This window comes from Theropithecus gelada, chromosome 20 (genome assembly GCF_003255815.1).
Source record: "Theropithecus gelada isolate Dixy chromosome 20, Tgel_1.0, whole genome shotgun sequence".
Classification (NCBI taxonomy): domain Eukaryota; kingdom Metazoa; phylum Chordata; class Mammalia; order Primates; family Cercopithecidae; genus Theropithecus; species Theropithecus gelada.
In genome coordinates, this window is record NC_037688.1 from 15,197,570 (window position 1) to 15,212,868 (window position 15,299).

General features: G+C 53.2%; 1 protein-coding gene across 1 annotated transcript in view; it reads right to left on the reverse strand.

The window, feature by feature from the left end:
• PLLP (plasmolipin) overlaps window positions 1-15,299 on the reverse strand; it is a 28,368-nt gene that overhangs the window by 6,524 nt on the left and 6,545 nt on the right. The window contains exon 2 of the mRNA XM_025370409.1: window positions 149-322. Within this exon, the coding sequence (XP_025226194.1) occupies window positions 149-322 (174 nt within the window). The remainder of the gene's footprint in view (window positions 1-148; window positions 323-15,299) is intronic.

The following is a 15,299-nucleotide window of genomic DNA, read 5'->3' on the forward strand; positions in this document are numbered from 1 at the left end:
ACCATCAGTCCTTACCTCCACCCCTGGCTCTGCAGACCAGCTTAGGTCAGTGAGGATGTCAGGAGACCCCCCATACCCTGCCACTTCTTTTAGGGAAAGTCACAGTGGTCCTGTCATAGCCACTTCCAGTACCCACACCCAGACTCACCACCAGTGGCCAGGGCACCATGTACAACTTCATGTGCAGCTGAAACAGGTAGAGAATGAAGAGGATGATTGTCACCAGCCAGAGGAAGACAGCGACGAACATCACCCAGCCATAGGCCGGGTACAGGTGGTACGGGGTGTCTGCAATCAGCGCCCACACCAGCAGCCCCAGCACCTAGGAGGGTCAGACAGGGCAGGGTCGGCCAGAGATGCGGTTTCATTTCTCATCTAGCTAAGAAATATTGGCCAGGCACAGTGGCTCATGCCTGTAATGTCAGCACTTTGGGAGCCCAAGGTGTGATAATCGCTGGAGGCCAGGAGTTCAAGACCAGCCTGGGCAACAGAACAAGTCCCCATCTCTACAGAAAAATTAAGGCCAGGTGCAGTGGCTCATACCTGTAATCCCAGCATTTTGGGAGGCTGAGGTGGGCGGATCACCTGAGGTCAGGAGTTTGAGACCAGCCTGGCCAACATGGTGAAAGCCTGTCTCTACTAAAAATACAAAAATTAGCCGGGCGTGGTGGCGCGTGCCTGTTATCCCAGCTACTTGGGAGGCTGAGACAGGAGAATTGCTTGAACCTGGGAGGCAGAGGTTGCAGTGAGCTGAGATCACGCCACTGCACTCCAGCCTGGGTGACAAAAGTGAAAATCCATCTCAAATAAATAAATAATAGTTAGCCAGGTATGGTGGTGTGTACCTGTGCTCCCAACTACTCAGGAGGCTGAAGCAGAGGATCACATGGACCCAGGAGTTAGAAGCTGCAGTGAGCCATGATCATGCCACCACAAGCCAACCTCAGAGACAGAGTGAAATTATCTCAAAAAACAGAAAAAATTTAAAAAAGGAATGCTGATTTGGCTCATGCGGTACACCACTGTACTGGGGCCCTGACCTGTACTCACACTCCTCTTCCAGGTCTCAGCTGAGATGTCAGGTGCTCCAGGACACCCCCACACCTCCAGACTGCATCCCAGAGCCCTCATCAGCACTCACAGGGCCCCCCAGGCACCCGCCATCCAGGGTCATAATCGTTCCCTGCCCCAAACTGCGAGCTCCACGAGGGCACGGCCGTGGCTGTCTCACAGCTGCGTCCCCACACCCAGCACAGGACCTAGGCCCTGCCAGGGGCTCAGTAAAAGCTGCTGAAAGAAAGTTCAAGTCACTGCAGTCCCAGAGGCGGGAAGACAACAGCCCTGTGTCCTCCCTCCCAGCTGGGCCCAGCAGAGAACATCACCAGGGCCTCTGCCTGACACCCCACGTCTCTGGCTCTCCCAGATGCCCTTCTATACTGGTGTTGCCATCTCACAGGTGAAACTGGGCCTCCAGGAAGCCAAGGGGCCTACCTGTCATGCCGTTCCCAAGTGGTGGCAGGATGGGCCCGACCATCCCAGCAGAGCATGGGTAGTGGCTAACAGCATGGACTCTGGAGCCCAGCTGCCTGGCTTCGATCCCGGCTCTCCTTACCAGTTGTGTGGCCTTGGGCAAGTGTATAATCACCCTTGCTTATCAAATGAGTATAATGATCATTCCTACCTCGTAGAGCTACTATGAGGACCCACAAGTTCATGCACATAAATGACTGCAACAGAAGTGTTTTTTTAATTATTATTCCACAAGTCCAAGGTAGACTGCACAGGCCCCAGTCCTCACAGCCACAGAGAATTCTCTGTAGGCAGGTTTGTCGACTCACCATGCAGACTGTCTCGGGTGTGGGCCAGCAAAGGGCTTGCAGAGGCAGGGCCCAGGGAGCTCCTGGAGGCCCCCCAGAGGCACCTCGGATGTGGCCATCCTGGGCCTCCCCAGTCCCTCCTACCCACCCCCACTTCTCCATGAGGACACTCTCTGGAATCCCTGGCCACAGAGAGGACACAAGGGTCTAGCTTTGGAGAAAGGCTCCATTGCCAATCAAGACACACAGAAGCGTCCTCTTTTTCCCCTAGTCAGCACCCAGGTACATGGCACCAAGGCTGCGTAGTGACCTTGCCACCAGCCCAAGGACAAGTCAGTGGGATCAGAGAAGCGGTTCCGGAGCAGGTCCCTCCTCTGGCTGCTAGGCTTTGGAGACAGAAAGTCCTGGCTGCTTCCAGCAGCTGAGGGGCTGCCGCCAGCCCCTAGAGCACCTGAGGGCCCCAGGCCCAGAGCACAGCCAGAGCTGGGGTGCCTGCCAGGCACCCCACCCAAAAGCACCCTCGCCGAGGACTAGAAGGGAAGCTCCTGCGTGGATCCCTACAGAAGCCAGGGACAAGACTGGGGGGCCTGTAGCTGAGCTGGCCCAGGGAGCCCTCAGCCCTCACAACCCTCCTTCCTCCACCTCCTCCCCATCCCCCAAGGGTCTGGCTCGGGAAGGGTGTGGCCCACTGGGGAAGTGGCAGGTGGGGTCTGGAGCTTGGAAGTCAAAAGCTGTGTGGCTGTGTGACGCTGACCGAGCACCTTCCCTGCTCTCCGAGGAAGACTCTGGGTTTTGTTCATTGCTATATCTTCAGTGCCCAACAGTGCCCGACACATAATATACGCTAAAAACACAACATGCTTAGGAGCTAACAATCCTATTTCTTCATCCGTGACAGAGATCAGAACCCTGCCCTGCACATGTGCTGTGTATTAAAAGAGGAAGCGGGATGGCCGGGCGCGGTGGCTCACGCCTGTAATCCCAGCACTTTGGGAGGCCGAGACAGGCGGATCACGATGTCAGGAGATCGAGACCACCCTGGCTAACACAGTGAAACCCCATCTCTACTAAAAATACAAAAAATTAGCCGGGCGTGGTGGTGGGCGCCTGTAGTCCCAGCTACTCAGGAGGCTGAACCAGGAGAATGGCGTGAACCTGGGAAGCGGAGCTTGCGGTGAGCCGAGATCGCACCACTGCACTCCAGCACTCCAGCCTGGGCGTCAAGCGAGACTCCATCTCAAAAAAAAAAAAAAAAAAAGAGGAAGCGGGGGCTGGGTGTGGTGGCTCATGCCTGCAATCCCAGCATTTGGGGAGGCCAAGGTGGGAGGACTGCTTGAGCCCAGGTGTTCAAGACCCCATCCTGGGCAATATACAGGGAGCCCATCTCTACCAAATAATTTAAAAATTAGCCGGGTGTGGTGGTGGTGTGCCTGTGGTCTCGGCTACTCGGGAGGCTGAGGGGGGAGGACTGCTTGAACCTGGGAGGTTGACGCTACAGTGAGCCATGACTGTGCCACTGTACTCCAGCCTGAGCAACAGCAAGACCCTCAAAATAAACTAAAATAAAATTAAAATTAAGTAAAATTAAAATTAAAATAACAAAATAATAAGAAGCAGGTGTCCATCTGTGAATTGCCCCTGGCCTTGCCCCGCCCTCCAACCCAAGTAAGGGGCTCAGCCCAAAGGGGCCCAGGGAAAGTGTCCCTCTCTCCAGGGCTCAGCAACTGCTCCTCCCCACCCTGGGGTGAAGCTCCAGGGACCCATCCCCCCGACACACAGCACCCTGCCAGCCTCTGTTGCCCGTCAGCACCCTCCTTTCACCGCCACAAGCAGGCCAGGTAAGGGTAGGCAGGTGAGGAAGCCAGGGCGGAGCCACACACCGCTGTCACACACCAAGCTGGGGGCAGAGAGCCCTTACGAGTGTGGACCCAGGGCAAGATGTCTCACAAAAGCCACACCTGGAGAGGCCACGAACCCCCAGAGCCGGGGAGGAGGCCAGTGTTCTGAAGGAGAACAAACACTTCAGGCAGCACGCCTCTGTCCCTTCTCCAGGTGAGAACTGGGCGTGTCCTGGATAAACAATTATTTTTTCATCGAAAGCCAATTCTTTATGGGCCTCTGCTGCCACTGTGTTGCCTGCCTCCAACTAACTAAAGGAAAGTCAGAAAATACAATGGACCAAAAATCAAGAAAAGACCAATTCGGGTTTCCACTATCATACGCCTATCAATCACCTGTCCCATGACTCACAGCCTAGACTACAACAGCCCCTCACTGCCCTCCCACTCTGTGCCAGACACGTCTCATTGATTCCTCCATCACCAGACCCTCCTCAAATGTTCTGTTTGTTATCCCCATCTTCCAAAGGGAATCTCAGGAGGCGATGTGCCTGTGGCGACTGTGGGTAAAGGACAGGGCAGGAGGCCGGGTGCAGTGGCTCACACCTGGAATCCCAGCACTTTGGGAGGCTGAGGTGGGTGGATCACTTGAGCTCAGGAGTTCGAGACCAGCCTGGGCAACATGGGAAAACCCCATATCTACCAAAAATACAACATTTAGCTGGGCATAGTGGCATGTGCCTGTGGTCCTAGATACTTGGGAGGCTAAGGTGGGAGGATCAATGGAGCCCAGGAAGTCAAGGCTGCAGTGAGCCATGATCGCACCACTGCACTCCAGCCTGGGTGACAGAGACCCTATCTCAAAAAATAAATAAAAACTTTTAAAGGATAGGGAAGGGCGGGAACCCAGATCTGTGCTTCCTTGGAACCTGCGCTACTATGAGTTATTTAGTGAAGTGTAAAAAATGAGGACACTTAGCTGGCTCCAAGAGCCAGGCTGGGCTGGGCACCCAGGCTCCCCCCGTCCCTGCCCTGCCCTGCCCTGCCCTGTGCTCCAGCCCCACCCCTGGTTTCCAGATCAGCGAACGCAGCGTCCAGATGAAGCTGGAGGATAAGCAGAGGGAATTGCTGGCGTTCTTCTGGCTGTGCTGCCTGGCTCTGTGCCTGGGGAGCTGCCTCGGTTTCTGCCCTAGAACAAGGAAGGTTCGTTCCTGTATTTGAACCAGACAGACTGGTTTCTCCTGGTCCCTGAGCCCCCAGCCCAGTCCCCCCAGAGAGACCCTGCTCAGGACAGGGCACCCAACACAGGCCTCACTGTGGGCATCTCTCTGGGTTCATACATTTAACCAATGTCTATGGAGAAGGGGAATGGGGGTAGCAACGGGGTCACGGTTGCAATTCTGGATAAGGGGCCAAGAAAGATCTCACTGGCAAGGTGATGACAGGCAAAAACCCAGGGAGGTGACGGAGGGGCAGGGAGGGTGCCATGTGAGTATCTGGGAACAGAACTCTATGCCTTCACCCCTGGGCCCTGTAGGTCTCTCTTGCTTACGTGTTCGTCTGTCCCTGAGTTTCTCCAGAGGTGTCCACACCAACATCTAAGTGTCTCTCTCCTACACACACAGGCAAACCACATCCTCCCCTCCTTCCTAGCTCTCTGAGGTCCCTGCCATGCCTCCCCAGACAGGGTCCTGCAGATAAACAAAGGGAACTGTCTGGAAATCTCAAGGGCACTGGGCCTTTTTTTTTGCTTTTCTGAAAACCTGAAGAATTTGGATTAGGAACTTTTTTTTATATATGAAGACTACAGTGTCAAAAAGGACCTTTGCATCTTCAAAGAATTTCCAAACAACTGGGTAACGAAGAGATGTTTTTGTTAAAACCACCTGCAGGATCAGAGAGAAGATTCATCACAAATGCCCGACCAAGAGGCACTCCTCGCTCCAGCGAAACCCTGTTATTACAGTGTCCCCAGAAGCTGCCAACACTGACAGCCAGACAGGCCAGGTTCCTGCAGGGCGTGTGCCCTTCAATGACTCTGAGGGAAGTTTTTCCTCATCTCTTGTTGTGGTTTGCAATGTGTTCCCCAAAATATGTTCAAGTTCTAACCCCTAGTACCTGGGAATGTGGCCTTATTTGAAAACAGGGTCTGGCCAGGCGCGGTGGCTCAAACCTGTAATCCCTGCACTTTGGGAGCCCGAGGCACGTGGATCAGTTAAGGACAGGAGTTCGAGACCAGCTTAGCCAATATGAAGTAACCCATCTCTAGTAAAAATACAAAAATTAGCTGGGCCAGGCGCGGTGGCTCAAGCCTGTAATCCCAGCACTTTGGGAGGCCGAGACGGGCGGATCACGAGGTCAGGAGATCGAGACCATCCTGGCTAACCCCGTGAAACCCCGTCTCTACTAAAAAATACAAAAAACTAGCCGGGTGAGGTGGCGGGCGCCTGCAGTCCCAGCTACTTGGGAGGCTGAGGCAGGAGAATGGCGTAAACCCGGGAAGCGGAGCTTGCAGTGAGCTGAGATCCGGCCACTGCACTCCAGCCTGGGTGACAGAGCGAGACTCCGTCTCAAAAAAAAAAAAAAAAAAATTAGCTGGGCATGGTGGCGGGTATCTGTAGTCCCAGCTACTCAGGAGGCTGAGGCAGGAGAATCACTTGAACCCAGGAGGCGGAGGTTGCAGTGAACTGAGATCACACCACTGCACTCCAGCCTGGGGGACGGAGAGGGACTCTGTCTCAAAAACAAAATAAAACAAAACAAGGCCTGGCACAATGGCTCACGCCTGTAATCTCAGCACTTTGGGAGGCTGACGCAGGCGGATCACCTGAGGTCAGGAGTTCAAGACCAGCCTGGCCAACATGGTGAAATCCCGTCTCTACCAAAAATACAAAAAATTAGCCAGGCATGGTGGCAAGCACCTGTAATCCCAGCTACTTGAGAGGCTGAGGCAGAAGAATTGCTTGAACCCAGGAGACAGAGGTTGCAGTGAGCCGAGATCGTGCCACTGCACTCCAGCCTAAGCGACAAGAGCGAAACTCCGTCTCAAAAAAAAAAGAAAGAAAGAAAGAAAGAAAGAAAACAGTGTTTGCAGACGTGCTCAAATTAGGGGGGGGTTATACTGGATTGGGGGCATCTCTAATCCAATGACCGGTGTCCTTATAAGAGAAATGTGGACATAGAGGCCACAGGGGTAGACCGCCATGTGAAGACAGAGGCAGAGATGAGAGTGATGCATTTGTAAGCCAAGGCACACCAAGGCTTGCCGGTCACCACCAGAAGCCAGGAGGGGGACGTGGGACAGACTCTCCCTCAGAGCCCCAGAAGAAAGCAACCCTGCCGACACCCTGATTTCAGTAACTGAGACAATACATTTCTGCCTCCCTGTTTGTGGAACTTTGTTATGGCAGCCCCAGAAAATGAATAGGTTTTTCTCAGCTGCTCTCTGAATCTGTGGATGGGTGTCATAACCTTGTTCACCTGAGTGACACTGACATCGGTTCTGTGGGAGGGGTGGTGTATCGACTCCTTGAGTTCACACTCTGACCCGGCCAACTTTACTAGCTGTGTGACCTCAGGCAAGTGGCTTAGCCTCTCTGTGCCTTAGTCTTCATCTTCCTTCATCTTCAAAATGTGTCTAGCACCTAGGGTGGTTTGGTTTGGTTTGGTTTTTGAGACAGGGTCTCACTTCGTCACCCAGGCTGGAGTGCAGTGGCACTACTGTAGCTCACTGCAGCCTCGACCTCCTGGGCTCAAGCGATCCTCCCACCTCATCCTCCCGAGTAGCTGGGACTACAGACATGCATCACCACACCTAGCTATTTTTAATTTTTGTAGAGGTGGGGTCTCCCTGTGTTGCCCAGGCTAGCCTAGAACTCCTAGGCTTAACCAATCCTCCTGCCTGGGTGCTAGGGTAGTTTTGAGCAAGGTACTTAGACCAGCAACCAGCATAGGCTTAATATTCAACATGGCCAGGTGTCATGATCACCCTGAGGGGTTAAGAACATGGCTTTTCAAGTCAGCACCCTGGGCCTACTTTCCTGCATTTGCCATGGTGTGTGCGGCTCCTCAGGAGTGTGAGGCCTCACTGAGAGAATGACGGTATCCACATTCAAGTACCAGGCACAGCCCGGGCACAGATAAGGACCCACGCCTGTGCCAGCCCCACCCACCTGACAGATAAGGCAGTGGTGCTCCCACAGGAGGCCTCAGAAATCCAGCCCACCCTCAGATCTCCCTTGGAGCTGCACTCTCTCCGCTCCTCAGAGGCTGAGGGGCCTTGGGCAGACGCCTTCACCCCTTGGCACAGTGGAAGCAGGGAGGTTTGGCTCACTGATCTCTGAGATTCCCCACGGCCTGAGGTTAACACTCCTGAACATAGGCCTCCTCCAGGGGCCCCAAAGGGAGGGGTTCGACCAACCCTATGGGCACTGAGCTAACTGTCATGCAAAGACAGTCACCCCAACTCTTTTCACTCTCTTCACTTCCAGGGTAGCGTCAGACCTTTGTGGGCTCACTGTGTGGCCTTGGGGGAGTCACCTAACCTTTCTGGTCTGTTTCCTCATCTGACAAGTGAGGGAATTAGGGTATGGGGGCCCTAGGGGAACACCTGGTCACCTCACAGGTGTGTCATACATATGAAACTAGGTGAAAGAAAACGTTGAAAGCCATAGCAGTCATGAGCAGTAGTGAAGGCTGTGAGACAGTCCGGGGCTGGGGGAGGGAAATCCCAGAGAGGGCAGCCATGAGGCAGGAAGGCAGCCAGGGCCTGGAGGACACCAGGGCTTAAGCTCAGCAGCTGCCAGGGCTGGCAGGTCACAGGAATGACTACAGTGGGCTGGGGAGTCCCTGGAGTGGCTGCTGGGAATGCAGGCCTGGGGTGACCAAAGTTTCTAATTTTTCAAGAGACACTAGAAGTCTGGATTTTATGTGCCAATCAGCTATTTATTTATTTATTTATTTATTTATTTATTTATTTATTTGATGGAGTCTCACTTTGTTGCCCAGCCTGGAGTGCAGTGACGCAATCTTGGCTCACTGGAACCTCTGCCTCCTGGGTTCAAGTCATTCTCCTGCCTCAACCTCCTAAGTAGCGGGGACTACAGGTGCGTGCCACCACCATGCCCAGTTAATTTTTGTATTTTTGGTAGAGACAGGGTTTCACCATATTGGCCAGGCTGGTCTCAAACTCCTGACCTCAGGTGATCCACCTGCCTTGGCCTCCCAAAGTGTTGGGATTACAGGCGTGAGCCACTGCACCTGGCAAAAGTCAGCTTTTTAAACATGGGTGACTGAACCAAAGGTTTTAGAAACAATGTGATGGCCAAAGGGGCCAAGGCAGCGAATCCTTCCATGGCCCCCAAGTCCATCCACAGTCCCTAAGTCTATCCACAACCCCCTTTTCTAGCCCCCGAGTCCTTTACTGGCCCCTGAGTCCTTGCCTGGCCCCTGAGTCCTTCCCCGGCCCCCGAGTCCATCCCCAGCCCCTGAGTCCATCTCCAACCCCCGAGTTCATCCCCAGCCCGAGTCCTTCCACAGCCCCCGAGTCCTTCCACAGTCCCCGAGTCCTTCCCCCGCCCCCAAGTCCATCTATGGACCCCGAGTGCTTTCCAGACCCCCGAGTCCTTCTCCAGCTCCAGCCTCTCTCTCCCCACTGCTCCATCCAGGAAACGCACACCCAGGGTGGCAAAGTAAACCCTTTCTGGGGTCCCCCTCACTGGGGACACATCTGGGCAAGCCAAGAACACTCAGAACTCAGCCTGGCCAGGCTCGGCCCCCGCCCCCGCTCTGGCCCTTCTCTCTACAGTGAAAGGGACTTTATGGGGACAAAAAGCCACTCATTGTATCACACGAGACAAAGGGGCAGGGGACAGAGGCTCCGGGTGCCTGAGCTGGCCACAACACAGCCACACACCACCCCCTGCCTGTGCGAAAGGGAGGGCACCTTGGAATTCCCGTGCCATGCACTCCAGCATTCGAGGATCCTGGAGTCATCCCTGCTCTCCAGGAAGGCGACAGCAGACTCGGAACCCAGCCCCAGATCCATTAGACCTGGGCAGTACTGAACAGCCCTAAGCTCTCTTTTGTCATAGGAAAAATGGGCATGTAAGTCACCAAACAGAGTCATTCAGTCATTAAACAAACTGTGCCAGGCGCTGTTCTAGGCCCTGGGAACACAGTGGGGAGCCTGGCAGCCAGGGTCCCCACCCCAGGCCACAACCACCCCACCCCCACCTCCCGCAGGGGCCCTGCTTCCTGGGGCTATGGCAGCAGGATGATGCTGGAGGTGGGGGCTCAGACCTGGTCCTCCTCCAAGGCATTCATCATATCATCTGTTATTTCTGAGTCCTGGGTCTCAGAGCAGAGAGCGTTTCAATGCCAAAGGCAGAAGAGGTTGCAGCACACCTACCCCAGTGGCTGAGCCACCCCTAGAACCCCAGCAAGGTCCTGCAGCCCCCACATGTACTTGCAGCCAAGGAGCCACTACCACTGCATCCTTGCTGTGAGGTCTCCCCTTAGAGCTTTAGAAAAGTCTTCCCAGTCGGGCATGGTGGCTCACACCTGTAATTCCAGCACTTTGGGAGGTCGAGGCAGGTGGATCACCTGAGGTCAGGAGTTCCAGACCAACCTGGCTAACACGGTGAAACCCCATCTCTACTAAAAATACAAAAAAATTAGATGGGCATGGTGGCGGGCACCTGTAATCCCAGCTACTTGGGGGGCTGAGGCAGGAGAATTGCTTGAACCTGGAAGGCAGAGGTTGCAGTGAGCCAAGATCGCGCCATTGCACTCTAGCCTGGGCAACAAGAACAAAACTCCGTGCCAAAAAAAAGAAAAGAAAAAGAGTCTTCCCAACTTGAACTCAAACTGCCCCTACTTAATCCTACCCCATTCCCATTCTGCCCTCTGGTCAGACCAAGCAGGTCCTCCCTCCACAGGCAGCCCCCAGGTGTGTGAAGGCAGGTGGGGGCCTCTTGAGTGACACTCCAAGGCCCTCTCTGGCTCCCAGAGCAGGTGGCAGCACTTGCAGGTGGGATCTCAGAAACTCAGAGCTCCCTGCCTGCCGGTCCCCTTCTCTGTTTCCTCCCTCCTTCCCAGGGTCTCCTAGGCCTACCCCACAAAGCCTACCCGAGCCTCCCCAGCACCCAGGCCCCTCCAGCCACACTGAGCGTTCCCAGGAAGGCCTTACCCTCCTTGTAAAGTCCCAGGTGGAGCCCTGCATTCATTCCCTCCAATCTCTGCCCCCGCAACTACCTTGCCAGGCCCCTGATGTTCATGTCACCCAGAACATCAGTGCCAGCATTGGGTGTAGAACCAGTGTCGCAGGAAGTCCAGGGAGAGAGGAAGACCCTCACTTTAGCACCCCCCATTCCTCCAGCAGGCCAAGACCAGGGTACACGGGGCTGGTGAAGCTCTATATGCTCCCAACAGCAGCTGGTTCTTTCTCTGGAGGGGCCAATGGAAGGATGAGGTGGCCTTGGGGTGCTGAGACTATAAACTTCTTGTTATCCCAGTTGCCCTGGGTTCGAGTTCTGCCACTGCCCCCTCTCAGCTCTGGCCTCAAGAGCAGTAATGCTCTCTTCAAATAAAGTAGTCTCCAGGGGAGTGTCCCCACATCCTGGGTGACAGGGGAAGGGGAGCTCATACCTGCAAACCGAGCACTTTAGGAGGCTGAGGTAGGAGGAACGCTTGAGCCCAGGAATTTGAGACCAGCCTGAGCAACATAAGCAAGATTCCCATCTCTAAAACAAAACAAAACAAAACAAAACAAAAATTAGCCAATTAGCCAGGCATTGTGGCGCATGCCTGTGGTCCCAGCTACTTGGGAGGCTGAGGCAGGAGGATCATGTGAGCCCGGGAGGTCGAGGCTGCAGTGAGCCATGATCACACTACTGCACTCCAGCCTGGGTGACAAAGTGAGACCCTGTCTCAAAAAAAAGTTGGGGGGTGGGCACTGGACACGGTGGCTCACGCCTATAATCCCAGCACTTTGGGAGGCTGAGGCGGGTGGATCATGAGATCAGGAGATCAAGACCATCCTGGCTAACATGGTAAAACCCCATCTCTACTAAAAAAATACAAAAAATTAGCAGGGCGTGGTGGCAGGCACCTGTAGTCCCAGCTACTCAGGAAGCTGAGAATGGCATGAACTCGGGAGGCGGAGCTTGCAGTGAGCTGAGATCGCACCACTGCACTCCAGCCTGGGGGACAGAGCGAGACTCCATCTCAAAAAAAAAAAGAAAAAAAAAAAGTTAGGGGTACAGTGCTCCCATCCTGCCACCCTCACACAGAGTGGCAGATGTGAAAAAGCTCATCTGGTATCTGACCCCAGCCCCAAATAAAAGCTGGAACATCCCAGAACAGGCCTGGGTCTGTTCCCTAGCAGCTCAGGCTTTGGGCCCTGCCTCACCTTTGACCTGTCTCCCTGCCCACAACTCCCTGTGAGACCCTGGGGTACCACCCTGGCCTCTCCCCATTGGACAAACAGGAGGGACCAACCCAGCACTTTGGAAGGCTGAGGCAGGCAGATCACCTGAGGTCAGGAGTTTGAGGCCAGTCTGGCCAACATGGCGAAACCCTGTCTCTACTAAAAATATGAAAATTAGCTGGGCATCGTGGCTCATGCCTGTAATCCCAGCACTTTGGAAGGCTGAGGCAGCAGATCACCTGAGGTCAGGAGTTCAAGACCAGCTTGGCCAACATGGCAAAACCCCGTCTCTACTAAAATTACAAAAATTAGCAGGGCTTGGTGGTGGGGACCTGTAATCCCAGCTACTCGGGAGCCTGAGGCCAGAGAATTGCTTGAACCCGGGAGGCAGAGGTTGTAGTGAGTCAAGATCATGCCACTACACTCCAGGATGGGTGACAGAGTGAGACTCTGTCTCAAAAAAAAAAAAAAAAAAAAAAGAAAGAGAAATGAAAATCATACTACATTGACCTATCATTTTGGTCTATTAGATTGGGGCACATCCAGAAGTGTGTTAAATCACCATGTTGGGAGGCTGTGGGAACAGGAACCTTCCAGGAGGCAGGCTATTGCAGGCAGGAAGGGTGTGACCTCTCCGGAAGGCATTTGGCAATCTACATCACAATCCCAAATGCACATACCCTCCCACCCAGTAGTCCCACTTCTGGAAACGTATCATACAGATGCACTTGGTGGCATTTCTTGCAGCAGGGTGCGCAACAGCAAAGGAATGGAAAACCCCAAGTGTCGGTCAACAAAGGGACTGACCACCCAGTCACACCACAGCTGCATGATGGAACACTACAGAAGCCATAAAGGAAGAAGCAATTGCACTCCACACACTGAGACAAAAGGACCCCCAAGATTCATTTTTTAAGTGTAAAAGAAAAAGTGCAGAAGGATGTGGCTAGACTATGTATCTTGGGGAGAGTATATAAACTGAGGAGAGACAGGAATCTAGAGCCACATTTGCATAGATCTCCTTAAAGAAAGTCTTAAAATGGGATATAGGAAACTGAGAGTGGGCATGAAGGAGTCAACTTTAACCAAAAAAGAACAGAGATTTTTCACTGTACTCTTTCCCACTTTATTTTATTCTTGGGCATTGTAAATACATTACCTATTAAAAAAAATTAGGGGCTGGGTGCGGTGGCTCACGCCTATAATCCCAGTACTTTGGGAGGCCGAGGTGGGCGGATCACATGAGGTCAGGAGTTTGAGACCAGCCTGGCCAACATGGTGAAACCCCATCTCCACTAAAGATACAAAAATTAGCCAGGCCATGGTGGTATGTGCCTGTAATCCCAGCTACTTAAGAGGCTGAGGCAGGAGAATCGCTTGAACCCGGGAGGCAGAGCCCTTGCAGTGAGCTGAGATCACATCACTGCACTCCAGGCTGGGTGGCAGAGCAAGACCTTGTCTCAAACAAAAAAAATGAAGAAAAAGAAAAAGAAAATTAGGTAAATAAAGGTATGGAAAAAATGGACACGGCTTGCCGTACGCTCATACAGAATATCCCCAGGTGTATTGCCGTGGGGGAAAAGCATGGCTTGGCGCAGGCGCAGAGAGCACCCATCTGTGGTTAAGTGAGGATATGGGTTTTATGTAGAAATATGCATCCACTCACCCTGGAATGAGACACACGGCATGTGGTTGCCTGGGGTAAGGGCAGCTGTGGGGCGTGGTCAGTCAGGGATGAGAGAGATTGCATTTTCATGATTACCCTTTCTACCATTGGAGTGCTTTGTATTATGTCTCTGTAATTTTTTTCAAAGAATAAAACAATTCCATCAGTAGAGAAACAGCTAAATGAGCAGAGGCTACCGGGACACTATGGGTTACTCCACAACAGTTTACAAGGAAGGAAGACAAGTCTCAGAACACGAAGAGTGGCGGGGCGCAGTGGCTCACGCCTGTAATCCCAGCACTTTGAGAGGCTGAGACAGGCGGATCACCTGAGGTCAGGAGTTCAAGACCAGCCTGGCCAACATGATGAAACCCCGTCTCTACTAAAAATACAAAAATTAGTTGGGTGTGGTGGCAGGGACCTGTAGTCCCAGCTACTCGGGAGGCTGAGGCAGGAGAATCTCTTGAACCCGGGAGGCAGAGGTTGCAGTGAGCGAAGATTGCGCCACTGCACTCCAGCCTGGATGACAGAGTGCATGAAGAGCTCTCAGATGCACTGAGTATGAGAAAAGCAACTTGCTGAACAAAGGATACAGAATAAAACCATCAATGTTTTCAAAAATGCACAGGAAAAAAGACTAGAAACACCCCAAATAGTTGTCCCCTTAGGGACAGAGGTGGGTAACCCAACTACAGGTTTAGCGTAATCTGTACAGGTTTTTATTTTGTGAGGAGAATGTATTCATATATTCAAAATGTAATTACAAATTAATTCCCAAACACTCAATACTTCCCCCGTGGCATAAGTGGGGAGTGTCGGGGGAATTAACAATACAAGGCATTTATTGCTCTGTGCAGCGGAGCTGGGTTGGATGAAGATACTGGGCATGCGGAGCCTGGAATGCTGTACTAAAAAGACCGAACCACCCACAAATCTCAGTGCTAAGGGAGGCCCCGCGAGTCTCCGACATTGCAATCCCAGTGTGACCAAGCCCTGCTCACACCTCTCTCGGACTCCAACAATCTCATCTAGGCAGCCCCTTCCTGGAGACCAGAGCTGAACTTTCAGTCCCTGCCGTGCCCTCCATCTGCAGAGGAGCTGGTCTGCCTCCTGGGGCTGGAGACAGAGCTGGTATCACCATAAGGAAGAACTTTCCAACACTCCCAAGTGCCCAAGGATGGAGCAGGGAGCCTTAAGAAGAACTGAGCTCGGCCGGGCGCGGTGGCTCAAGCCTGTAATCCCAGCACTTTGGGAGGCCGAGATGGGCGGATCACGAGGTCAGGAGATCGAGACCATCCTGGCGAACACAGTGAAACCCCGTCTCTACTAAGAAATACAAAAAATAGCCGGGCGAGATGGCGGGCGCCTGTAGTCCCAGCTACTCGGGAGGCTGAGGCCGGAGAATGGCGTGAACCCGGGAGGCGGAGCTTGCAGTGAGCAGAGATCCGGCCACTGCACTCCAGCCTGGGCGAGACTCCGTCTCAAAAAAAAAAAAAAAAAAAAAAAAAAAAAAAAAAAAAAAAAAAAAAAAAAAAAAAAAAAAATTTTTT